The sequence below is a fragment of the Chenopodium album genome, chromosome 13, assembly GCF_948465745.1.
Source record: "Chenopodium album chromosome 13, dcCheAlbu1.1, whole genome shotgun sequence".
Taxonomy (NCBI): domain Eukaryota; kingdom Viridiplantae; phylum Streptophyta; class Magnoliopsida; order Caryophyllales; family Amaranthaceae; genus Chenopodium; species Chenopodium album.
In genome coordinates this window covers 10,799,901-10,826,822 of record NC_137846.1, presented here as the reverse complement: position 1 = coordinate 10,826,822, position 26,922 = coordinate 10,799,901, and the positions used below count along the sequence as shown (strand labels likewise).

Below are 26,922 nucleotides of genomic sequence, written 5' to 3'. Positions count from 1 at the left end.
TATATTGGCAAAAACCTTTCACTTATGTAAGTATAAACAAATTTCAATATTATCAGTTGTGCACTTGTGCACGGGATAACGTTGGACATGTCATAATGTTACTTTTAACTAGTAATACCCAAGTCATGCTCGAATTTTTAAATTAACTAGTCGTTGGAGCACGCGCGATGCGCGTGCTCCCCCGACGGCAAGATAAGTAATATTCGTGGTTGTGTTCGGGTTTTGTGATATTCGTGGTTGTGTTCGGGGTTTTGTGATATTCGTGGTTGTGTCGGGTTTTGCGTTAGTAAGGACACATGAATTTACAAGTCATAACAAGAAGTAGTGATAAAGTTTTTATGGAGAAATATTTATAGAAAATCAATTTTAAAAGTACAGTTTTCTAGAATTTGTTAGAATTTAAAGATTTTTTAAAAAATTATACAATTCTTTTAGATATTATTCTGAACGCAATATGGTTTCTTATTGAGTAGCTTAATTATTAACAAATATCTCGTCTTAAAATGATTATGATAATAAGGAGCAGAAATACAATTTTAAAAATTAAAGTTCTGTAAAATGGATTAAATGCAAAGCATATGAAAGAATTGTATATTTCTTTGTTATCAGTCTACATAGTTGATGTGATCTAAACTTCTTCAAAGCTTGTTTTGTATTTTTACATTTTTTCTTCGAGTTGAATGTTGAATTTTTGTACTATTTTTATCCTCGAAATTTGTTTTCCCTAAGTGAATATACAATCTAATTTAGGCAAAAGTTACTGTATTCTTCCCTTGGCCTTTGTCTCCTTGTTTTTTTATTTTTCATGTTGATAAAAGACATCAACAACCATGTCAATATGTCATACCTTCGTACTTGAGAACTCAAAAGTCAAAACCTGCTAATTATACTAAAATGATGCATCTGTCAAACAAGCAATACACAAAACAGAATTCTACACACTGTTTATATTTCTATATAAAGGGCAGACATTGAAACCCTCCTCACAAGGGAAATATGTAGAGTAGATACTTGTATATAAGTGCAGCTATAGAGCTACTTTCAGATAATGTTTATTTTTACAAGTGCAACAAGAATTAACATCCACAACTAAACTCGGTCAAAATAGTGCAGCTTTGAGCTACATTAAGGCACTGTCAGGTTTTGCAAACAAAAAAAAGGGAGAATTTTACAAGACTCAAAGGTACCAATATTCCCAAGTATGATTTTGCAAGTTGGCTGCAACAATGTTCAATTTTTCGGGATGAAAGACAAGGTCCATCATTGTAAGAAATGTAATCGCACTCTAAACCTCATGAGTAATGACAATGCTAAACCAAGGCATATATCATTGATGCAAATTCTAACTACTTGCACACACATATAACCTTTTTCAGCTACTGCTCAGTAACCCAAATTCACACAATGTTATTGTTCAAATGCAAGCTGTCAGATAGAAAGTATATTGATGAAGCAATAACATGTACCACTTTGCCAAGCTGATCAATCAAGTAAGCATGAGACTCCTAGAAATAAAACTTAGCTACCATGTTGATAACTTGAGATATGAATATAACTAACAATCTTTGTAATCAAATAGGATACAATTGCACAACATACAACCACCAGCATAAGATCGATTGCAAATAGAAAATAGAAAATAAAATAAATAATACATTCCAAGTATGCAACTTGAAGTAATGCAACAATTACAAGCACACATTCATATTGGTAAATTGAATAAACACTGCCAACCCACGCACCACCACTGCCAACCTTCCAAAACCACCTCTAACCACGCACCACCACTGGCAACATCCAACCCAAAACCACCTCTACCTACGCACCACCACCGCCAATCTTAACCCAAACAACCAGAAACTAAACCAAAATACAAAATTTAAATCAAAATTAACAATAAAAATCCCACAAAATTACCCACCAAAAACAAACCAGAAAATCAAACCACAAAATCAAACCCAAAATCATAATTAGCAAAAATCAAAACGAAAATAAAACTGAAATTTTAAAAAAATAACACTGAAATTTAACAAAAACAAAACCCAAAAAAGCAAAACAAAAATTAAACCCAAAACGAACATAAATAAAAAAAAAAAATCAAACATTTGAATATGAAAATTCGAAAAAAAAAAAATCAAACCAAATTCGAAAAAATCAAACAAGAAAAAAATATAAAAACAAAAACAGACCTCAAACCCCGAATGAACTTTGAATTTCACCTCGAATTTGGATTATAAGGCCAAATTCGACCATGAAAAGTCTAGATCTAGCCTTTTCATGGTCGAATTTGACCCTAAAAACCATTAACTTGTTTAAGCATGAGCTTGTGACGGTGGGGATCGTGGCGGTGCAGTGGGCTCGTGCTTGTGACGGTGGTTGTGATGGAGGTGACGGTTGAAGGTGGTGTCGGTGACGGAATTCACAATGCTTCGTAGTGCGATTTTAATCTAGAGATCAACAATTCAACCACGAATCCGACAATTCATCCCAAAAGAATGATAAATCACTCAAATTCAACCCAAAAAACGAAAGCCAAAAAACAGAAACAAATCGATCAAATAAACCCCAAAATAATCGAAACCAATCGAACAAATAAAGACAAAAAATCAAAAACAAATCGATCAAATAAACCCCAAAATAATCGAAAACCAATCAACCAAATAAAGCCCAAAAATCGAAAACAAATCGATCAAATAAACCTCAATAAAAACGAAGCAATTTCGCACAAATACACCCACAAAGATTCAACCCAAAAAATTCGAATACACATTGAACATATCGAAAACAACAGGAACATATATGCAAAAATCCACGACAATCAAACAATCAAACCCAAATGCTCTGAGTTTTTCTCTCTCTCTAGGTTTCTTTCTCCTTGCTTAATCAAATACTCTGAGTCTCTGACCCTTTCCTTCTGAGATGAAAACAGAGAGAGGGAAGTCGGTGTAGAATCAGGAGGCCCACTCTCAATTGCAGCTATCACAAAAGGCAATTGATTAAGCAAGGGCAATTTGGGCAATTCATTAATTGTAAGGGCATCTATGTAATAGCACCAGAAAGTACTATTCATAAGCTACAGTAGCTATTTTGCACTTTTATAATGGTTATTATTATGGATATATATAATAAATCAAAATTTAATAGAGCCTACTAGCCTAGAGGGTAGAAATCAGGTCGAGATCATACTTTGTAGTTCGTACATCGTAAGATAAAAAAGCATAACTCAAAGGGGTGGAAAATCGTTATGAAACTAAGCAAATTGTTGAACCTTCTTAGGCCCTACCGTGATGCTATACTTAGTCTAGCCACGTAAAAATAGCCTTCTAAGGCCACAATTGGTCTTGTTCACGAGGCCCAAACCAAACATCACAGACCGACCACGTGCAATAGCCCACCCAACACTTCCTTATTACGCCCAATATTTCGTAAAAAAAAACCGTCCAAAATTTGTAAACCGCCATTAATTCTTCATTCCCAACTTCTCCTCCCAAAAAAATATTTACTTCCTTTAAATTATTTTCTCTCTCCATTCTCTAGTTTTCTCTTTCCTTTCTCTAGATTTCTCTCTCTAAAAAATTGAAAATCCTGGCAAGCAAGCTTCAACCATCTCCAAAAAGAGGGTAAGTTCTTTTGAAAAATATACTTGATCTAAGTTAATTATCAGTGAAATTCTGTGAATATTGTTCATATTTTTTAGAATTTACATTTTTAAGTTAATTTTTGTTATTTTTGTCGAAAATTATGAAATATTTGTTGGTTTTTTTTTAATTCTGTAGAAAACCAAAAGAAGATACAAGTAGTTCAGATGATGAAGATCATGCGTAAGTATCGAAATTCATTGTTATAATTGAAATATTCATTGTTAAATTGTTGATTATATGAATTTCAATTTTGCACTAAAAACCCTAAATTCATTGAAAAACACTCTTTCTCAATTGTTCGGAAAGAAAAAAAATCAAGGTGTTAAAAGTCCAATTGTAGATGAAAAAATCTTGAAGGATTTGGAAAAAGAAGTTCAAACCGAGGATAAAAAAAGTACAAATGACAAGTATGTTCGTTTTGTTACAGAAAAAATATTCATATTTATTGTACTTAAGTTCATTTTTATTATTCTTATATTCACTTTATACAATAAAAATATGATTATTGTACATTACAATTTATGACAGAGGAAATGATCAACGTTCAAGTCCTTCTGAACAAACAAAAGAAATTTCTGAACAACAAACTTTTGGAACTTGTAACACTAATACTGTAGAAATTTCGAACCCCCTCAATGAAGAAGGGTGTGCAATTTCCTCAATTTTTGTTAAAATTCATTTTTGTTCACTTCTTGTTCGTTTTTTCATAGTTTTTTTTTTAAATTTTTTTTTTTCAATATTATGATATATATTCTAGTAATTGTGTATTCCACTTTGTATATAGAGAAAAAGGTGCTGAACAACCTACTAAAGAAGATAGTGTTGATCAACCTGCTGTTGAAACTAGCAAACAAGTGTAAACATTTTATTTAATATTAGATAAATTTCAGTTATGTTTTGTTGATATTCATTTTTTAATAGATGTTGTTTTCAGTTTTCAAATTAGAATGTTCAATTTGCAATTCCAATTTAATTATGTATTGCCTTAAACTTGTGCAATTTTAAAAATTATATATTCACTGTGTTTCTTTTATTATGCATATTTTAATCTTTTATGTGCACTATTTTGGACTTGCAAAGCAATAATACATATACTAACTAGTTCTTAATTTGACACAACAATGAAAATGTACCTTCTAAACCAAAACCATCAGAACGGAAGTGTACTGTTTCTGAACAAAGACCATCAGAACTGAAGCATAGTGTTTCTGAACAAGATGATGATCAAGGTTTTGAAGACCAAGAAAATTCTTCTTCAAAACCTATAGAACAACATAGTAAGAAAAAATATTTTTAGACAATGTTCATATTAATATAACGTTTATTCATTTTATTTGTTTTGATATTCATTCTTATATGCACAGAATGATTCCTCAAAATCGACTTGTACAACTTGCTATTGCTTCTGAACATGAATCTCTTTCAATGGTTGTTGCTAAGTAAGAAAACCTTCAATTCTAGTCTATATTCATTAAATGATTATTATTGTTCATTTTGTGTATTGATTTTATTCATTATTTTTTTGTAGAACACAAAAGAAAAGGAAACATGTTGCTTTCAAAAAGAAGTCAGGAGAAAGTGAATTGAAAGAAAAGCAAAAAAGAATTGCAGATGAAGGTGTTAAGAAATCTCCTAATAAGAAAAAGGAAGAAAAGAGTTTGAAAGAGAAGGGGGTAAAGAAGAAGGAAATGAAGGAAGGAAAAGATGAAGGACAAAGTTCAAAGAAATCAAAAGCGAATCCAAAGAAAAAGGAGTTGAAGGAGAAGGAGTTAAAGGAAAAGGAGTTGAAAGAATTGAAATAGAAATTGAAGATGTTGAAGGAGGAAAAAGTTGAGGAAAAGAATCAAGTTGTAAAAAAAAGAAAAAGAGAACCAGAAACTGATGATGATGAAGTTGAAGTGGTGAATTTAGATGATGATGTTGAGAATATATTGGATGATGAAAATGACTGATTAGGTGTTAGAGTTGGTCATTTCAAATTCACGACTTTTGTGAAAAATTTGAGTCCAGCTCAAAGAGATCTTGTTGTTCGAATGGGGTTTGGAGCTATACTAGATGTTAACCTGCCACAAAATGACCAAAAATTTTGTGCTTGGTTGGTGAAGAACTTTGAAGAAAACAGTTGCACATTGTATTTGCCTTTCAATAAATCTATTGAGATTTGTGAAGATGATTAGAAGTGGTATATGGAATACCAAGAGGACAAAAAGTTGTGAAAGAAGTTGAAGAAATAGCTAAATCTGACGAGGAGGAAGATTAAGAAAGTCTTTTAACAAGGTTAAAATATGTTCAGTTTATTAAAGTTCATTATACATTTACTGATGTTCATTATTACTCTAAGTTTATTCATTATTCTTATAATTTGTACTTATTTTTTATAAAGTGAATATGAAGGTGGAGAAAAGCATACAACATCACTTTTGGAAGCCCAAAAACTCACTTGATTTTGGGAAAATATGCACCTGAAGAACAGGAAGAAGAGAAGGACAAGAAAAAGAGGAAGAAGAAGGGTGCAAAATCACCTGCTATTCAACAAAACTCGGGTGAAGCAAATGAAATTTTCCTCATTGATTTCATTGTGTTAGCTGTAAACTGTTTGATGAAATGCAGCTAAAGTATCACCTGTCATTACAAGTTCTTATATTCATTCAAAGATTGTAATGAAATCAAGGAGTACAATTGGTGCAAGTATGTACTTAGAAGCTTGATGGATACTACTTCTGATTGGAAAAGCAACAAGAAAGGATTCTATAAGGGTCCATTGCCTTTCTTAATGGTATTTCTATAATTCATTTATTAATTTTGTTTGTTCATATATTTAATACAGTTTCATAATTAAATGATAATTAAAGATGTACTATTTTAGTTTATTTAAAATATTCATATTATTTAGTTGATTGTTCATATTTTTCTATAAATTATTCTATGTTTTCTTAGTTGACTTACTTTGATCGATTGCAAAGAAAGGGTATTGAAACACCAAGAACTCCACCACTAATTTCTGTTTGGAACAAGGACATGGTGTATGAGAGAATGAAGTTGGAGAAGAAGGATTATGGATTAGGAACCGTGTTACCAAGAATCCAAATCCAGAGGGCTTCTCTAGATGTACCAGAGAAAACAGATAAGGTTTGTTTACTTTTATGTTTGATAATCTTGTTCATAATATTAAAATTTATATTCATAATTTTGTTGTTGCGATTCAAAGTATTAAGTTCTATATTCGATATCTGTTATATTCATATAAAAAAGTATTTATGTTCATTATTTTGCTATTGATGTCTATAATAGGATACTGAATGTTCATATTCTCTATATGTCATGTTAATTTTGTAGGAGCAATTCATGGAAGAGTTTATTGATCTGGCTAAAACTCTAGGTGGATATTTGTCAAAGATGGCAGCAAAACTCAATCGTGCCAAGGAACTTTTCCCGAACAATGTCCTTTTCAAAACAATGGAAGAGTTCATTGAAAAGAAGTTAAAGGAACCTTCAATCATGAGTCAAGATGAAGAAGTGTTTGGATCTGAGTCTTTTTTGCGTGCATTGGATGAGTTGAGAGACAGTACTTGCAAAGAGTGGCTGAGAGGATAACAGCAGAAAAGAATGAAGCAGAAAGAAAGTAGCAGCAGCTAAGGAAAAAGGGAAAGCTACATTTGACCCGAGCAATCCTTTTGACTTGAGGATTAATGCAAGTCCAACCCCAAGCCCCCAAGAAGCTGTTATTGCAAGTGGATCAAAAATCAACTTGAATCTTGGACTAGGAATATCAGCAGTTGATACAGAAGAGATTCCGATATTTGATCCATCAAACTTTGAGAGCATGTTGAACAATCCAGATACAACTATGGCAAATATTTTTTACTAGCCACAGTCAGGAAACTTCCCGTTTAATGAAGGGTAAAGTAACTCTAAACTGGACATTAGTTTTTCTGTAGGACATATAATGGTTGAAGTGCTAGGATGTAGTATGAAGATGAAATTTTTTGGTCAAGTACTAGGATGAAGTACTGTGAAATTTTTTGAACAACTACTAGGATGAAGAACTATGAAATTTTTTGGACAAAATGTAATTTAAATGGACAAGTATTAGGATGAAGTACTTTTGTATTGTAAATATGTTGGGAAAACTAATATTATTCTGATGAACTAGTATTATCATGTAAATTTTATGCATAAAGTATTATATAAAACTTATGGTTAAGTTTGCTACACTTGTTCATTTTATTTATATTTATGTTCATTTATAAATACATAATGTATTGTTCTAAGATATAAAGAAGCAGCACCAAGTGAGGAACAAAAAAATCCAGAAATTGAACAACGGTAAAAGAAAATTTTTTAATACATTTTGTTTATTCATTTAAATTTGACTAATGTTCAATTGGATAAATTATTTGTTCATTGAAATTTAATCAGGGAGACAAAATTGCAAAATGAGCCAGAAATGAGTGCAACAGAAAAACAAGAGAGGTAAAATTATTGTTCATTTAAGAAAAAAGTTAACGCTCATAATAACACTTGTTGTTCATACAAATATTTTAATTGTTCATAAGTCAGGGAGACAAACGAAAAAGATACTGAGCCAAAATTGCAAATTGAGCCAGAAAAGAGTGCAACAGAAAAACAAGAAAGGTATAATCGTTGTTATTTCTGAAAAAAAGTTAACGTTCATAATGTGAACCTTGTTGTTCACATATATAGTTTAATTCTTCATAAATCCTTAACAATAATTTCATGGTTATTCAATTAGACCAAAGGATGTTGAGGCAAAGAAAAGACCAAGAAGAGAAATTAAATGACTGCCTCCTTGTCTTAAATCCCCTTTCATGATTAAATACAAAGATTTGTTCAAGGATGTCAACGCAATGAATGCAACCATTTCTGATTATGCATTCAGTGATGGTCCTGATGAGTAAGTTTTTTCTGTAAATTGTATTGTTCATTAGTGAATTTTATATTATTCATAAACTAATAAGCATTGTTCATTCTTTAGTAACTATTTTTTTTTTGTTTGTTTTGATAGTGAGCTTTTGTACCATGATGGAGAAAACATTGTTAACAGAGGTGAAATGAAGACACTTGGAACTGATGCAGAAGTCGACAGTGCCGTTATTGATGCTTGGGCTCATATTCTGAACATCAAGGGCAAAAAACGTTGCCTTTACTTCTCCACAATGCCATATGTAAGATGATATCTACTTTATATTAGTAGTGTTTATCAATATGTTAGAATATTTAGTATTATTCTATAAAATGCTCATTATTCTTACATTACATGTTCATTAATTTACATTACATGATCTTTATCATTGTCTTAACGTTCATTATTGTTAAATAAAATGTTCATTATTAATACAACATGTACATTCATTATATTTGAAATGCAGCTGATAGTATGCACAGACAAAGGTGCAGCTCCAAACACTACAAAAGAACAGAGATTCGAAAAGTTTGCACAAAGATTGCACTATGAAATGAGAAACAGTGGCATTCAAAGAACAAAAGACTATGCAATTCTTTTTTCCTGTGGCTGCATATAAGCATTTCTATTTAATGTGCATCAACATGTACAATGGCACGATTGACTTAATTGATAACAGAAAGCTACCAATGAATGTAAAAGCAAGTACAAAATATGAAGACGATCCAACAAAAATGGTAAATTACTAAATTTGCTTTGTTCAATTTTTCCTGTTCTTTGTTCAATTTTGTTTGTCCATTGTTCAACGTTTCAGTTTTTTAAATTTCATATTTCAGCTTGAAGCTTTTGCACACTTTCTAAAAACAAAATATTACAAAGAAGCTGATTTCAATAAAGTAAAGGGCTTCAAAACAGATCTGATTAAGATGAAATGGAGAAGCAATTTGGATCATGACAATTGTGCTGTTTACTTAATGAAACATATGGAGACATATACCACAGAAAATTTGGTAGAGTGGGATTGTGACTTGGTGGCTAATGATGTAAGTATATTAACAATCTTAATCATAGTTATGAGTTTATTCAGTTTTTTATTTATAAATGTTCAAAACATTTTATAATATGTTCATTTTTGTGAAATCAGATTGATCAAATCCGAAAGCTTAGGGTGAAATATTGTTCAGAAATAATTCTAAGTGCCACCAATCGAGAAGGATACAAAGTGAAGATGGCTACAAGAAGAAGAATTAAAGATAATTAATGATAATTTGAATTAATTATATAGCAGAAATTGTGGTTTTATTTAAGTGTGTTTGAATGTTTAATTTGAAAGACAAATGTTGTTAAGTTTGAGATTGAAATTTTATGTTGAATTTGTAGAAACTGTTTAAATTTTATGTTGAATTTGTAGCAACTGTTTATGTTAAACTTGTGTTCAAACATGCATGTCTAGATTTTCAGTATTTTTATTAATTTGGAAAAATAATACAAAACAATAATAATGAATTAAAAAACAATGAAAAATAGATTTATATATTTAAAGGTAATAAAAATTTGTGTATTATTACAATTTGAATTTAAAAAAAGTAATAAATCTATGAATAGCTTGTCTTGTCAAACATTGATAACATTTCATCATAATGAGAAATATTAGAAGAGCCAGAAGCACTAGAAGATCCTTCATTCCTTGCATTGCGACCAGCATCAAAATACTAAAAAAAAAAAAATTTAAAAAGAGAAAATTAAAAAAGTAAATTTTGTTCATAAATAAAATGCACATATTCATAATTTAATATGAAAAAAATCATATTACCTGGAACCATTTACTCTTTTCATATTGAAAATTGTAATACCCCGTATTTTCATACGTATTTTCCTAATTAATTAATTAATTATTATTTTCTAAAAAGGGTATTTTAGTAATTCAAACTTACTATTTAAATCTTAGAGCCAAAATGATATTTGAATTTTGACGCCAAAAGTATTTTAAAAACAAATTATTATTTTAGATAAGATTTATTATCCATTTATTTATTTTAAAAACCGGATTATTTACATATTTCGGATATTTTAATTAAAGCAAAATAATCTTTTAATTAATTAATTATTATGGCTGAAATCACCTAATAACTAGCTAGGATTTTCGGATTTTCCATGTATGGAAAATCTGATTTTTCTTGGTTATTTATTGGTAAATAATTGGTATTTAATTAATTAATTATTTAATTATTATTCTATATTATTTATACAATTATTTTATTCCTTAAAAAACAGAGCAAAATATTCCTAAATATATCTAGAGGAATCCGAAAATTAGAGCTACGGTAAGCTCCATATTTTCGGCCCTCGTGAAATATTTTGGGGGGAATTTAATTGGTAAAATTATATTTTTTAATTATCTCCCAAAATCTCCTATTTTCCTTGATTCTAATTCTCCATCTTTTTAATATCCAATCATCATATTTTCTTGCCATTCATTCTTCTTAATTATTCCCCAAGTAATTCTAATTTTCTTAATGTTTTTCATGACATACATACATTCCATATTCAATTATACACAATCTCTTTAATATCAAAACTTTCCTTAAATCTTTACTCACTTCTCCAAGTAATCCCTTAAACCCTACTTACCATAATTCATACACATGCTATCCTATAAATACCCCTTTAATTCATGATCAAACCTCACACAATTCTCATAATTTTCTCTCAAATTCTCTCATCATTTTCTCTTCTTTTCTTTTCTCTTTTTCTTATTTTCTTTCTCCTCCTTTGCGCCACCACCGAGCACCACCTCAGCCACCACTCCCGGCGCCACCTGCCGCCGCCAGCCACCGCCTCCGACCACCACCAGCCGCGGCAGCCACCTGCTGCCACCACCCCTCCTTGCTCTTCTCTTCTCAGTTTTTATTTTCTTTTCTCCTTTCTTCTTACTTAATTAATTATTTATATTATGGGGAGTTTATAAAATTATAATAAATGGTTTTAATTAAATAAAAATCAGATTTTAATTATGTTCTTGAGAAAATAATTTTTAAGATTCATGTACATATAATTGGGAGGGTTTAATTTAATTATTTGTGATTATTTGTTAATCTTATATTAATTAAGGTTATATTTATTTGTAGGGTGTTTTTAATCAAGCTACTTGAGAGTTCTTTTGAAGTGTTTTTGGCTAAGCGAGGATCAAGGTACGTTAGATGGCTAGATACCTTGAAAGTGATCGATTTGAATGAACATATTTGAATGATTTATGTTGCTTGAATTAAATTGACTTGAGTTATGGTTTATGAAATAAAAGTATGTTTAAAAGATTGGTTTTAATAATTAAATTGGAGTATTGATTTTTATAACATGTTTTTATTAATTAATTTATTATTCATGTTTAAAAAGATTGATTTTGAAAGCATGTTGGATTTATAAAAAAAAAAGGGGGGTTTGGATTATTATTATTAAAGGTTAAATTATTGGATTTAAAAGAGAATTTATTGAATCATTGATTTATTATTATTTATGCTTTATAAGCATGTTGGTAATCCCACTATGCGGATTTGGTATATTGATAAGGCCTTGGACTTTGTATGACCGGGTCTTTCCTCAAGAATAGCCTTGTAACATAAGGAGACTAGCTTGGGGGTGTGCACACTTGGGAGAGGAATTGGTTTAATTGGTTTTAATATGAGGAATTGGTTTTAAAATAATTAGTATTGGTTTTATTGAATATTTACATTGGAATATTGAGAATCGGTTTTGAATTATGAGTTGGAATTATTGGATTAATTATTGAAATTGATTTTTAAAGCATGTTTACAAATAAATTGAGTTTAATTATCTTGCACTTACCGTACTTAGCATATTTTGCTAACCCGTACTTCTTATTTGTTTTGGTTCGCCCTATTTACCGTAATGGTAAGCAGTGTTATTTCAGGAGGAGTGAATAAATTGATGCATTGGAGTCTCGGGATTTGGTTTCATCAATTAGGAGTTTTGGTCATATGTTAACTACAAATGTTCAAAAAAGGAAAATTTATATCTTACATTTGATGAAAAGGACTGAGAAGCATTTGTTGACTTGGTATGCACATGAAGATTGAGCAACATAGTTTGACTTATTGGAGTTTTCTCTTCTTGGAGGACCATCTATACCCTTTCAAAATAAAAAAAAACATCTATATTCAATATCTAATATATAAAAAATCATAAGAAACACAATTAAAAGTTCAAATAAATAATTACATTAGAGGAAGAAGGTTGAGAAGCATGTGTTGACTTATTAAAGTTTCCTCCTCCTGGTGCACATGAAGGTTGACCATTGCTGGTGGACGGCTTACACCCTTCAAAATAGAAATAACATATATGTTCATTATCTATTTAGCAAAATTCATATTTAATACTGTAAAGTTCAAATGAGTAATTACATATGAAGAAGGTGGCTGAGAAGTTGTTGTAGAATTATTAGTCTTTTCGCTTGCAGATTAGAAACCCATACCCTACATAAATATATAAAACTTCATACGGTTTAAAAAAAAACATTCAGAAAATATAATAAAGTATTGAAAAATATTAAAAAATTACCTTAGTTGATGGTTGAAAATTCTTTTGTTTTGGAAGGACATTAAGATTTGAACTTTGTTCTGTTGGATGTGAATAAATCATTGGATCACATCATCATCCAAAACCTACAATTAAGAACGATATTTTAGTATTGTTCATTTATAAAAACATAATATTCACATAAAATAACAATATATTTAGATATACCTGGAAAAACTTTTCAGCAGTAACTTTGACTTCATCCTTATATTTATCAACCTTTTTTTTCCATCCCTTAGATTTATTGCAAGCTTTTTCAACAGTACTTTTTGGCCTATCATTTCTCTCACCCTTTTTTTCTTTTTGTTTTGGGATTTTGAATAGGCTCGCCTTCTTTAGAAACCTCTTGAACCTCCTCTTCTCCATCATCAAAATGTATTAGTCCTCTAACACTCTCCACCTTTTCCCTTAGCATATCAAAAGTATATTCAATTTCACTTCTTGCTTCAATATAATCTTGACAAGATGTCACCAATTGAACAAACTTTCTTATCATTTGAGCCCTCCAAACAGAAGATGCCACTACATTCTCATCAATAGTTTCTTCATCAACCACATAACTACACATAGCGGTTTTGGTCCATCTCTTAACTATATACTCTTCGGGAATGTTTTGAACACAATGAATGTTGTAAATACGAAGAGAATATGAACACAATAAACCCATTTCACTCCAATACTTACATGTACATTTCATTACCCTAGTAAATTTATTCAAAATAACCCCATGCCTAATCATATCCTTGTTAGGCCTCCATACCAAGTAACTAATTGTCTCATTATTTTCATACTTTCTCTCTTGACAACATGAAATAGCCTTAGCAAATTGATCTTCAAAGACAATATACACTGAAATTATATACACCTCTCTAGCATGAATTAGAAGACTTACATAAGCAACCGCCAAGTGTCGATTACCTCTCAAAAACCGAAAGTCTTGTTTGCTTTCCCTACTCCTCCACTCAGCCGCAACATCAAGAAAAGTGTTGTAAAAATCACACAAACCATCCGTCTTCCTCAACCTATGAGAAACCAAACGGTTTGTAGTTTCACTCCTTTGCAAACTCAAAACTCCTCCCGAAAAATATTATTTCGAATAGGCCGGACACCTTCTCTCTTTGATTGAGTACAAATGATTTAACCAAGCATTATCATTATAGCCGTACTTATCCATCATCCTATTACAAAAAAAAGATTCAAACTACTGTATGTTCATAAATTACAATACAAAGTTCAATACATAAAACAATATGTTCAATATTCGTGGAACAGTGATATTTTTATATTCATACAGGCAAAATGTTCAAATTCAAAATCTGTATATTCATACATTAAACTAACATGTCCAGTACATAATATAAAATGTTCATAAAGACAAATAAGATATTTAATATCAATAGCAGTGAACAAAATAATAATAATACATTAATAACATAAACCAAAAACATGTTCAATTTATAATATATGAAGTTCATTTTATTGTTGGAAGAATTCATAATAATTTTTTTAAGAGAAAAAAAGAAATGAAATATGCCTTGGCCAATAACGTTCGAATTCTGCAGCAGTTTCACAATACTTGGTCAGAAAATCAAACAGCTCTATGAACCCCTTCATAGCTCTAAATTTTCCAATATTTGTTTTTGGGTTCTCCCCAAGATGCCATGTGCACAATCGGTGCCTAGAACTTGGAAAAATTGCCCGAATAGCCGCAGCAGTAGATGGTGCTTGATCTGTCATTATATTTATTGGATAACGCCCACCTCCCATTGATCTCATGAATGATTCAAACAACCAAATGAAACTACCTATTTTTTCATCAAGAACAAATCCCATGCCAAACATCACATTGTTACAATGGTGGTTCATCCCAACAAATGGGGCACATATCATGCCGTATTTGTTCGTTCTATAAGTAGTATCAAAAACCATCAAATCCCCAAAAAATTCATAATCTCTTTTCATCCTTCCATCTCTCCAAAAGACACAAGTAAGAGAGTTAGCTTCATCTACCTCAAATTCATAATAAAAATCAGTTTCCTTAGCTTGCCTTGAGCAAAATACTTGATCAATTGATTACAATCCGAACCATCAAGTCTATTAGATTTTTCAACATCCAAAGCATTGTATACATCCTTCTTAGTACACCCAAGGTTTGGTGAACCACCAACTTCTTTACTCATAAGACGAAGAGAATCACTAACACGAACACCACTAGCCTTCATAACACTAATCACCTTCAAATGCTCTTTATTCACTTTTCTTTGAGACCTAAGCAAATGTCTCTTATCAATTGGTATCATAGGGTGATTATGATCATAAGATGCTGCGCAACCCTCCATACACCACGATTATCAATAATGAACTCAACTAGAGCACCACAATTTGTTCGAAAATCCAACCTTTCATACCTCCTAACATCCTTCTTAGAATCATCCTTCAAACCAGCATTTGAACATACATATTTCCTACTTCGCCATATGTTAGTGTTATAAACTGTTCGGACATTACCCCTCCTTAGTGTTATACTAAAACCCATCTTAAAGGCATAATCATTATACAAATCAAATGCTTGCTGCTCATTTCCAACTTCTTTATGCATTAATTCAGATACTTCGGCTTCCTTAAACACAACAACATTTGCATTATCTGAAATCATAAAAATAACAAAGTGTTCATAATCTGTACAATAAATGTTCATAAAATGGACATAAATGTTCACAATAATTGTACATAGTTAAATAACAATTTTCATAGTCTGATGATTGTACATTGCTCACTTTTGGAGAATGAATGTTCATAGTATAGATATAGAATATTCATATTGACTATATATATATATATATATATATATATATATGTTCAAAATAAAAATGATAAACATATACAATGCCAAATGTTAATAAAACGAACTCAAAAACAAATTCAATTAAAAACACAAAAAAAATCAAAACAAAAAAAGCAATTCAAGATTTCATAACATTGCATATTCAAGAAATCAATAGAAATTGTAAATTGAAATAATTCAATTCATCAAATTCAGCAAAACGTAAATAGAACTTCAATTAATTCATGAAATAGATCGCAAAATTCAGTAATTAAAAAATCAGAAAATGAATCATGAAATTGCATAACAACATTCTTCAAATTATAAAACCAAAAAATTCATTCAATTCATCAAGATTCATCGAATTCATCAAACTCAATGTCGTCAAAATCAATGGCGTCAAAATCAATTACTCAATAATAAATTGAAATTCATCATATTCATAAAATTATAAAATCAGAAATCAATTAATCAATAACCTAATTAATAATAAACAATAAAAACTAACCTGCATTGATGATTTTGTCACGAATAACGATCACCTCCATTGTTAAGTAAAGAACAGAGGAGAAGAGAGAAATTCTTGATTAGAACACAAGAACAGGAGAGAGAAAATATCGAATGGGAAAAAAGAGGAGAGAGAAAATTAAAATCAAATGTGTAATATGAATGAAGAAGGAATCGAATTATATAATACAAATAAGGAAAGGGAAAATTAAGAAAAGTTCTAGCGGGAAAGATGAAGCAGAAATAGAAATTAAAGCTGAAAAACTTGGCTGCGTTTGAAGCAATGTTGGCTGCGTTTTGGCTTGTTGCAGCCAGCTCGGCTACATTAGAATGCAGCCAAGAAATTGCACTAAGGCTAAATATGTTGTAAGCACAAGGTAACATTTGACCTAAATGCGGGTCTGTTTAGTGTCATTGTGGTTTTCTGTTTTTTAATTTTTTGTTTTTTAAAATCATGACATATATGTCATCATATAACTAATAAATTTTCCTACAAATTAACCCTATTATGATGTCATTTATTGCTTAAAATCTAACAAGCTTTAGAAGTGCATGCAAATGTGTGCACGCCACCTTTTGCCTCCTACTCTCGCCCATTTTTAAAAGCCTTATTTTCCGAGAACAATTGTGTTTTTTAAGTAATTCTATTAAGAAACAACCAATTATTGCTAGAAAAAAAAAACAAAAAAAAAATTGTATAGACTGCTCTTTTACAATTGACAACATACATATAAAGGTGGTTTTTTTTACCTTCAACAAACAACTAAATAAAATGAACCTTTTTACCTTCAACCCATAAAACAGGTTAGATTTTTTTCCCCCTCTAATCACTCTTCTCTCACCTCACCCCTTACATAGCTGCATCCATGTCAGCCACCATTACAACCTCCACACCACCACCTGACCTCCACTCACACCACCACCTGACCTCCACCCAAACAACTTCACGTCTTTACTGCACCAACAAAAAATCAATCTCGGTTCCTACCCTACAACCCACAACCGTGCAGCCACCACCCCTCACCTCTCAACAACCAACCACCATCCTCCATCCCGTCGGAACAGCAGTCCGCCCGCTGGTGCATTCGAACCTTGCCACCCGCCACATAACACTAACTCAATCACACGCCACCAATCACCAATCACCTCCCACTCGCCGGATAACACCCAACTCAACCACGCGCCACTATTCACCTCTCACCAGCTCGCAAACAGCCCACAAACCTTATGCCTCTCCGCCGTATAACACCCACTACCTCAACCAGACGCCAACAATCACCAAAATCGACAACGCACCAGCGGTGTCGAGCCACCAATCAGCCAAACAGCAATCCCGATAACCTCCAATTTGAACAAAAATAGCGCCAAAATTTGCAACTCAACCCACAAATCAGCCTAAATCGGGAGTGGAGGTGGTTTTCGTAGGTTGGGTGGGGAGGAGGATTTTTCGCTGTCGATCCCAGACGCCGGCCGACTTCCATTTCCTTCCAGTTCAAGTGGGGCTTTGGGTTCAGGGTTAGGTGGGGGTTTCGGGTTGTGATGGTGGTAAGGGGCGGCGGCAGGGGTTGTGACGATGGTGGACTGGTGGTGATAAAGGGGTGGCGGCAGGGAAGTTGTGATAATGGTGATGGTGGTGATAAAGGGGTGGCGGTAAGGGGGTTGTGATGGTGGCGATGAAGGGGGTGGTCGGGGGCTGGGAGAATTTTTTTTATTTTTAATTGTTTTTTTTAAATTATTTAAAATTAGGACCAATTAGAAGGTGACAAGTGTCAAGTCACCTTTGTCACCTTCTAAAACAAGTTACTAATTTCATTAACCGGTAAAAGGTTCATTTTGGGAAGATGGGGTTAGAAGGTGGGATTATTTCTAGAATTCGAAAAGGTGGGATTATTTTGAGCAGATGGGCGAAAGGTGAGATTATTCTTTTTAATTTTTCATATATATATATATATCCATTTTTTTTAAAAAAAAAATAAAATAGTTTAAGAAGATATTGTAAAGGGGGAATAAATAGGAGTGACTTTTGATAAATATATATAAAAAAATATTTTATTATAAAATAAAACCTATATTACCTTTTATGATTTAATGTGACATAGATTATTTTTTTTTTGAAATATATTTTGTTATGTTTCTAATTCTAGGAACTATCCATGCTAAAAGATAGATTTTTTCATTCCTAAGATATGCATTATCTTCGTATAAAATAGAAGATAAATCTATCCATATATATATACTAAAATAACAACCATTGATGTCATCATTGCCTACATGTCATTTTTTTATTGAATTTTTTCCCTCCAAAATGCAAGGATGATGTCATTTTTTTTCCTTTAAAAGCTACCCTATTTAACATAGTTTTGAAAATATATTCCATTTGAATTTTTAAATTTCAAATTTTGGGTTTTCTACACATATTATGTTATTTAGTTATTTACGAGTTGTTAACAATAGTTAATAATATAATTTAATTGAAATTTCTTAATTAAATATGAAGATTATGCACTCTCGGGAATTGTATATTCATATTTAATTAGAAATTAGTTAGGAAAAATGAGGAAGTTATTTTCTTTCAGTACGTGTTAAAAGTCTATAATTCAATTCTTATTTTAAAATCGTACATCGCACGGGGTTAATCTAGTTAACTATATAAAAAAATAGCAATTTTTAGGTCTTTTCTCCTAAATAAAAAAAAGTTAACTGTTGTTTTTTTCAACGTGGCATAATGATTTTCATGTTTTAATAATTAAAAACTTTTTAAAAAATAGTGTATATGGTTTTAAGGAAAACTAGTCTTGAACCCGTGCAATGCACGACTGTTTATTGTATTTTTATGTTTTATTTTCAAAAAAAAAAACATTAATAAAATAATATGAAATTTCAACGAACATTATACATAATAGGTTCATATATATATTGTATTGATATTGTAAACCGAGATATTCTTTCAACATTATGGAGCAGATATTTTTTCATAACTGAGAATAGTACTCTTGATATTGTCTTCCATAAATCTCATACACATTAAAATTGGGCTAAAAAGATTTATATAAAAAAAAAATATATATGAAATTTTAATTATAATTAACACTACTGAATTTCTCATCAATTTTTAGGAGTAGAGGAATAAACGATTAAAATAATCCTTCAAATCCAAAACTAAAACATTGTCAACAAACTTTAAGAATATACCAACTTTAAGAAGAAAAATTGAAAAGAAGGAAACCCGAGAAGTAGTTCGAATGGCAAATACTAAGTGGTCATGAGTCCGTCACAACTAACTTGCAACTATTGGAATTCCCTGGAATTAGATGAACTAACCATTAGGATTTGAATACAACATTGAAAGAGAAACATAATAATGAACTTACTTAAAACTGTTGGGAAGAAATTTAATAAAAGACAAATTTGACTAAATTTCAACTTTAATTCTCATGAGCAATTAAAAAATATAATTTAAAATTTAAATTTAGAAAAAATCACTAATTCTAAAGAGGGGGGATTTGAGGAGAAAGGGGGGGATTTGTTGCAAAATAAAAATATGTTTAGATGAGAGGAAGAAGATTAAAAGAAGATAGGGGAAACTACCCTCATGATACTATAATAGAGAGAACTTTTTTTTAAAAAAAAGGTAAATTGAAAAAAAAAAAAATCAAAGGCAAAAAACGAAAAAAAAATAATGGAATGTAAATATGGCATCATGACACTCTAATTTGTTTGCAAAAGTTCATGTTATTAAATTGAAGTATTGATATTGATATTGATTAAAATCTAATGATAATGCTACGCATGTATTTCGAAAAGACATGATTAAAAAATTTGAAAATTTGGATGTAAGAAATGTTTTATTGAATTTCTGTTGTAATAATTTTATTATTTATCTTATGAAAAAAATTATTTTCTTGAATAAGCATGATTAAGGAATCGGGGTAGAAGAGATGTTTGATTGAATTTTTGTTATAATTTTTTTTTTAATGAAAATATTATTTTGATGAATAAGCATGATTAGGGGATTTGGATTGAAGAGATGTATGATTGTAATTTTTTTTTTTTTTTGTAATGTAAAAAAATTATTTTTAAACAGTTAAAATAGGAAGAGGACAAGTGTCCTTCCAACTTCTTGTTTTAAAATAATAGTATTGATATGGAAAGCCACGACACTTTTTTTCCCCTCTAAGGTTTATCCTTCTATTTCTTCCCTATAAATCTGGCTTTAAAAAAAAAAATGAACAACTTGAACGTGATGTGTATGGTTGTTATATAAAACTGTCAAGTTATAGTGAGGGAATGATTTTTTATGTTTAAAAAAAAATAAATTAATAACAGGGTAATTCCCAACCAAAAAGGTGTTCCTTCAAATATTAATAAAAAGAGATTTATTGTTAAGAGAAATTACTTCAAAAAGGTGTGATAATAATATCAATTGAGTTTCCATCTCAAATCCACATGGCAATAAAAAGAGTAGCCCCTTAGCCTTATAAAGTAATTAACTCTCTCTTTTTCAACCAATGTGGGACACTTACATATGGTGATACCTGGGAGGTCTATTCTTCAACACTCCCCCTCACATGTAAGATCCTTTTTTTATTTTTTTTTATTTATTTTTATTTTTTTATCTTTGTCTTAAATCATACCAAAAAGAATAATAGTAGGACTTAGTTAATTACAAAGAGAAGAATAGAAATCATACCAAAAACAATGTTAATAGGACTCATGGCGACCATTTTCTTAATTTCTTAGTAACATTACAAATGTATCTCAATTTCCTCACAACCATTCATGTTTTCGTTTTCTTCAATAGCCTGCTGATTCAGCATTCAAAGAAGATCAACAAAACAGGATAAAAGGGGGAAAAAGAGACTAAGGGACGACCAAGAACGAAGTCAGTCAACAAAAAAAAAAAAAATAGCTTGAGGGTATAAACGGAAGCACACTGTAGATTTCAAATAGTAACATATGTCGGGGCTTTTGAAGGGTTGTAGATTTATTTATTAAAAGGGTAGAGACTTCTTAATAACCCTAGTTTGCTTCTACCATTATTCTCTTCTCGTCATCTATATATATATATATATACTTCATATCAGCCCCCTTTCAGAATAATAGCCCCCTTGAGTAAAAAAAAAAAAAATCAAACAGGAAGAAAAAAAAAAGAATGGCAGCGTTGATGACTAACGTTGTGCGTGTTGATATGGATGTGATATCGTTTATGAGAACGGTGAATCTAGACCACTTGAATAGATTTGAATCGGTTCATCTGATATTTACCGAGAAAGTCAATCAACGAGATATGCAGACAATCACTGATAAAAAAAAATCAATTATTTTTTGAGGAAGTTTTGTTATCATGTATTGTATTTGGCTCCTTCTTCGGGGTCGCCTCGACTTTCATCGCAGTGTGTTTGCAATATAAATAATTTTGTTATTTTTTTTATGTAATATATTTCATCTACTCCATTAATAATTTTTCCAGATCTAGGGCTTTTCCATTTTTCTTTTCTCGTCTCATCTTCTTGTATAAAGATTTCATCTTTTGTTGGGTTTAATTTGGATTTGGGTTTTATTTATTGAAAATCTTTGATCGCTTTGGTTGAACTTGTGTCTGTTTCAAATTTAATTTCAATTCTTGTCTTAATGTTTCTACCTTCAGTGATAATTTTAATATTTATTCTTTTTTCTTGGTTAACAAAAATCAGTTTTTTCAAATTGAGGCAGATAATTAAAAGTTGGAGATGAATCCTAATATTTGAATTAATATCAATCCTTCGATCCAAATTGCGACATGATTGACATTTTGCCTGTTAAGAGTGTTATTGTTTTTTTTTCAATCATTCTATGCAATATTTCAAAGTATTTTTGCCTTTGATAATTGAAAATACTGACTATATAATTAATTTGTCAACTTATCAACTTATTTCAAAGTATTCTATGCAATATCAACTTATTACTTCTCTTATACAAATTTGAATTTGTATCTAGACTCTTACATTCAGAGCTAGTATGTATGTGTGGTTACAAAATTTAGAATGAAAACACTTTTCAAATATAACCAATTTTAGAATGAACACACTTTTGTAACCACACATACATATAGGTACATCATACATTTGACAAATCATTATTGAGAATGTAACCTCTAGTGACCGTATTATAGGTAACATCATCAGGGGGGCAACCATCTTCCTCCATTATCCTCAACACTTGACCAGTATAGTGTATGTTTTAAAAGTAGGTTGCAGACCTTTTATTACAAGATTTGAAAAGAACTTTGCTGCATTTTTCTGAGATTTTATGGAGCAACTACGAGCATTGGAGAAGCACGACCAGTTTTTATAGCCCAGGGCTGGTTAGAGTTGTCAAACCGGTGATTAGGGGCTTGGTGCATGTGATACCGAGGCATTTGGACCGAGTATTCAAGACTCGAAGAGGAAATCTGAATTGGACTGAAGAATCGGAGCCCAATCGAGAAGTCCAAGTTGCAAAAGAGTGTGGCCCGGCCAAGATAGGCTCCGCCCGAAAGCGCGCCCGGCCGGGCGGGGAAGAATACCTTTCGCCCTATCTCGCGCCCGGCCGGGCGCGAGAGACGCCCATGATGGAAAAAAGGCGGGGCCGATCAGGCGGTGTGGTGCCCGACCTGGCGCGTGTTCCTGAGGAGCTGACTTCGGCGATTTTTGTTAGTTTTGTTTAGGATTAATTAAGTGTTTAATATAAACACGTTTTAGAGTTTTTTAGTGGGGAGATCTCTCTCTTTTTACTTCTATTATCTCTTCTCTTAGACTTTCTCTCTCTACTTAGTTTTTAGATTATTTTCTCTCTCTACAACTTTGTCCTCTACTTTGTTCTTAATTCAACTCTTTAATTCCGATTACTTTGTGTAGGGAATATTTCAAGCATTACGATAACCCCAAACTTGAACCCCACTGTGATCATACACTAAAGTACGGTGGCGTTCCAAAGGGAAAGAAAAAGAGCAAAAAGAGTCGCCAACAAGTTTTAGGAACTTGTAAACCCAAAAGACAATCCAAAGGACCATCAACTACTCCATAAGGTCTTGAACCAAATAGGGTCCGGGGTTGAGGGTACGAATCCAATCTACAAAAGAAAGGACCCGCCCTATAAAAATAGGCCTCTACTTTGTTCTGCTCGTATTCATGTGCGCTTTTCGAATAACATACAAACATCATATTAAACCTACCCTGTTTATCTATGTTGGTTGAATATTAATGCACAAATAAAACTATTATTGGCGATCACTTGAATTAAAATCACATTAGCCTAAACCAAATTATTAATTATCTTATTAAGCGTGATTTCAAGTACAAATTCCCTTTAACAATCATAAAAGGTGTGATCAAGCAATAACAATAAAATAAAACAAGCAACATAATAAATAAATCAATAACAATAATGATAATAGCATGATAAGGCATAATAAAGCTTAAATATAATAGCAAGATCCTAGGCATGATACTAACAAGATTAATAACAAATCCTAGCATGTCACTAAGAAATAAAGATCAAAGGTTCAAACCTAACATGGTACTAACATGATATTAGAAAGCATAAAATAACATCCTAACATGATACTAGAAAGTATTAAAAATATCCTAACATGATACTAGGAATATTAAACAATAATAAACATGCTTTCTACATTGAAAGAGAGTAATAAGATTACATACTTTGAAGCCTCGTACTTCTTTCTAATAACAAAATACACAAGTTAGTAAACTTCAATGAAAATAATAAAGAATAATTAAAGAATTAAAGAATTAAATAAAAATCAAATTAAATAAAGCTTTGACTAGTTTTGGACCAAACCCTCAGAAATTATCAACCTTACACGTCTAGGGCGAAGGCAACTTCGAACTTGGCTAAGTGATTCTAAGTCTTGTGAATGCGGAATATTGTATGTAAAAAGGTAGTTTAGAAAGAGAGAGAGAAAGAAAGCATATATTGCTCAAGAGAGAAAAGAAAGAATTGAATGTGAATTGATTGATTGTGTCTGATTCTTTGAAAACAGGGATTCGGACGCTATTTATAATGAAAATAATCCAGAAAAATCATAGAATTTGATAAGGAATAAAACTCCACGCTGTCGCCAGGAATTAACTCTGTCGCGACGCGACAATGTCTGTCGCGCGGCGACAGACTTGTCGTTTGGCGACAACCTGTATTAGCGCGTTTTTCTTCACGCGGAATCCGATCTTTAATCAACTTGAACTACGGAATCCGTACAGAAGATAAAATATATATTTTTAAGATAACAAAACGATATTTTATTCCAAATAAAAATCTATTAAAAATAATTAATTATTAAATCTAATAATATTAGAATTAAAAGGAACCTTCTAGAAACTTCTAGAAAACTATAATTAATCCTAATAATTTTAGGAATAATAATTAACATTGGGCCCTCCTCTAGATCATTGGGCCGTATTTAAAATAATTAACCAGACCCAGTTTAGTATTTTGGCCATAACTTCCTCAATATTCATCGGAATCGGGCTTATAATATATCGTTGGAAAGATCTCTTCGACCTCCATCCATCTACACTATTATTCGACCTTAATTATGGACCAAACTAAACTGGTTCGGCTATTTTCAAATAAATAAAGTCATTTTCAAAAACAGAGAGAAAAGAATTTAATTAAAACTAAACCGCAACACTCGACTTCCAAACCACTTTCACCTAATTCGATAATAACACAACGTGAAAGGCATTCATCACTGGGTTTGGTTTTGGGGAGACACAATTTGGTGTCTACAGAAGCCCCTACTTTGACTGAGTTTGAAGAAACTTAAGTTTCGAAAAACGAGAGTCAAAGTATCGATAGGGACGGAGAATGATTCAAAACGTTCTGCGATTCCAAATCATTCTTATAACGCCGATACCTGTAAAACAACCATTAGTTAAACATATAAAAGAGTTAAGAAACGCGTATCTTGCACCGTCGAGCACACGTCTCTGAGTGTAACCGTTTTGCTGTTGCTTTTGTTGTTTGTGACAACCTCCACAGTGCCTCGTGAACGCCATCGTTGAAGATAACCATATGTCGTCGTCCTCAATATTCTTGGTGACAATCCTCCACAGTATTTCGGGAACATCGTCGAAAATAACTGTATGTCGTCATCTTCTTGGTTGTGGCCGTATGTCGCCACGGCAGTACGTCGCCGCTATAGACAATCTCTTCTTTACCTTGAGGAACCGTCGAAGTTGACCTTGCTTCGCCATCTCCACTATTTGTGACACTACCTCGCCACGGCCGTGCTTCGCCACTAGACAACTCCTCTCTATGTTGGGACATTGCCAAAGAATCATTTTGCCTATTGACCCTTAACATATTGTTATTTATCATCGCTTTTGTATATTTGTGCCAGTACTTTGGCGCTTTTGCCTTTGTAAACCATTACTTTGGTGCATCTATTGAACCAATATTTCGGTATATCTGTTGAACCAATATTTCGGTGCCTTATTATGAGCCAATACTTAGGCGCTTTAAGCTAAGTGAGACGATCTTCATCAAGTCGATCACTCAGTGTATTGCAATCAAGCCGACTAAATCATGTCAATTTGCTTAAAGGGGCTAACTGGCGTACCAAGGAACCAAAATTACTAAACTAGACCCACCAAACCATAAGGAGGGGCCCAGCACTCTGTCGCCGCTCCAGCGCTGGCCAGAGACACCTGTCGCGAGCTTTTGCATCTGTCGCCGCGCGACAAAGTCTGTCGCCTCGCGACAATTCTGTCGTTTGGCGACAGAATCGGGGTTTTAAACCCGTCTTCTTCTTCATTTCTATTTCGCTGCTCTGCTTCTCATAAATTCACGAAATCTTCACTTCACTCGTTCTCGCTCATTTCTCAACCAAATTCGCTCAAACTTGTTGCAAATCGAAGCTTTTCTCATCTATTTTCCCGATCCATGTAAGTTTTGCTCAAACTCTACTCGGTTTTTGACGAATTATGCATTCTTGTTCGCGAATTTTCGAAAAATTCGAAAAATGTTCTTGCTTAATTTGCTTTGTTTGTTGAATTTTATGCCTTGAATTTGTTTAATTATGCTTGTATATCACCTTGGGAGTATCTTGAGACTTGTTTGACTCAATTTGGTGAAGAAACGAAGGATTCACCATTGTTGGACCTCTTAAGGTCGTAAATAACAATGTGGGTCGTTCTTTGCATTTTTTTACTGCTTTTACTTGTACAATTTGTCACAATATTCATCATATGTTTGCAAGAAATTGTTTATTGGCTTAAAGAACATTTCCATGCTTGTTTGAAATTTTGCTCTGTTTTAGTACTACGTACTCTGTTTTTCGATGCCGGTGTTACTGTCTATTCGTCGGAGGTTCAGGAGTTATTGGGGCCGATCGTTGTTCGGGCCCAGGCTGAGGCTCAGTCGGGACAGCTGAGTTCCCGATGTATTCGCCGCTG

General features: G+C 32.0%; 3 protein-coding genes across 3 annotated transcripts; 2 read left to right on the top strand and 1 right to left on the bottom strand.

Annotated features, from left to right (window-relative positions):
- Positions 1 to 4,797: 4,797 nt before the first annotated feature.
- On the top strand, positions 4,798 to 6,126 carry LOC145576285 (uncharacterized). Its single transcript, XM_081634065.1, has 4 exons — positions 4,798 to 4,918; positions 5,006 to 5,080; positions 5,170 to 5,918; positions 6,025 to 6,126. The coding sequence occupies exons 2-3, from the start codon at positions 5,007 to 5,009 to the stop codon at positions 5,441 to 5,443; spliced, it is 348 nt and encodes a 115-aa protein (XP_081490191.1). The 5' UTR covers positions 4,798 to 4,918; position 5,006; the 3' UTR covers positions 5,444 to 5,918; positions 6,025 to 6,126.
- Positions 6,118 to 7,765, top strand: LOC145576284 (uncharacterized). The gene is made up of 2 exons (XM_081634064.1): positions 6,118 to 6,770; positions 6,978 to 7,765. Exons 1-2 carry the CDS (start codon positions 6,660 to 6,662, stop codon positions 7,233 to 7,235), a joined length of 369 nt encoding a protein of 122 aa, XP_081490190.1. The 5' UTR covers positions 6,118 to 6,659; the 3' UTR covers positions 7,236 to 7,765.
- Positions 7,766 to 10,160: 2,395 nt separating this feature from the next.
- On the bottom strand, positions 10,161 to 15,458 carry LOC145575202 (protein FAR1-RELATED SEQUENCE 5-like). Its single transcript, XM_081633102.1, has 5 exons — positions 15,169 to 15,458; positions 14,693 to 15,064; positions 13,489 to 14,180; positions 12,802 to 12,899; positions 10,161 to 10,277 (listed from the first exon to the last, which is right to left on the bottom strand). Exons 1-5 carry the CDS (start codon positions 15,456 to 15,458, stop codon positions 10,161 to 10,163), a joined length of 1,569 nt encoding a protein of 522 aa, XP_081489228.1.
- Positions 15,459 to 26,922: the final 11,464 nt, after the last annotated feature.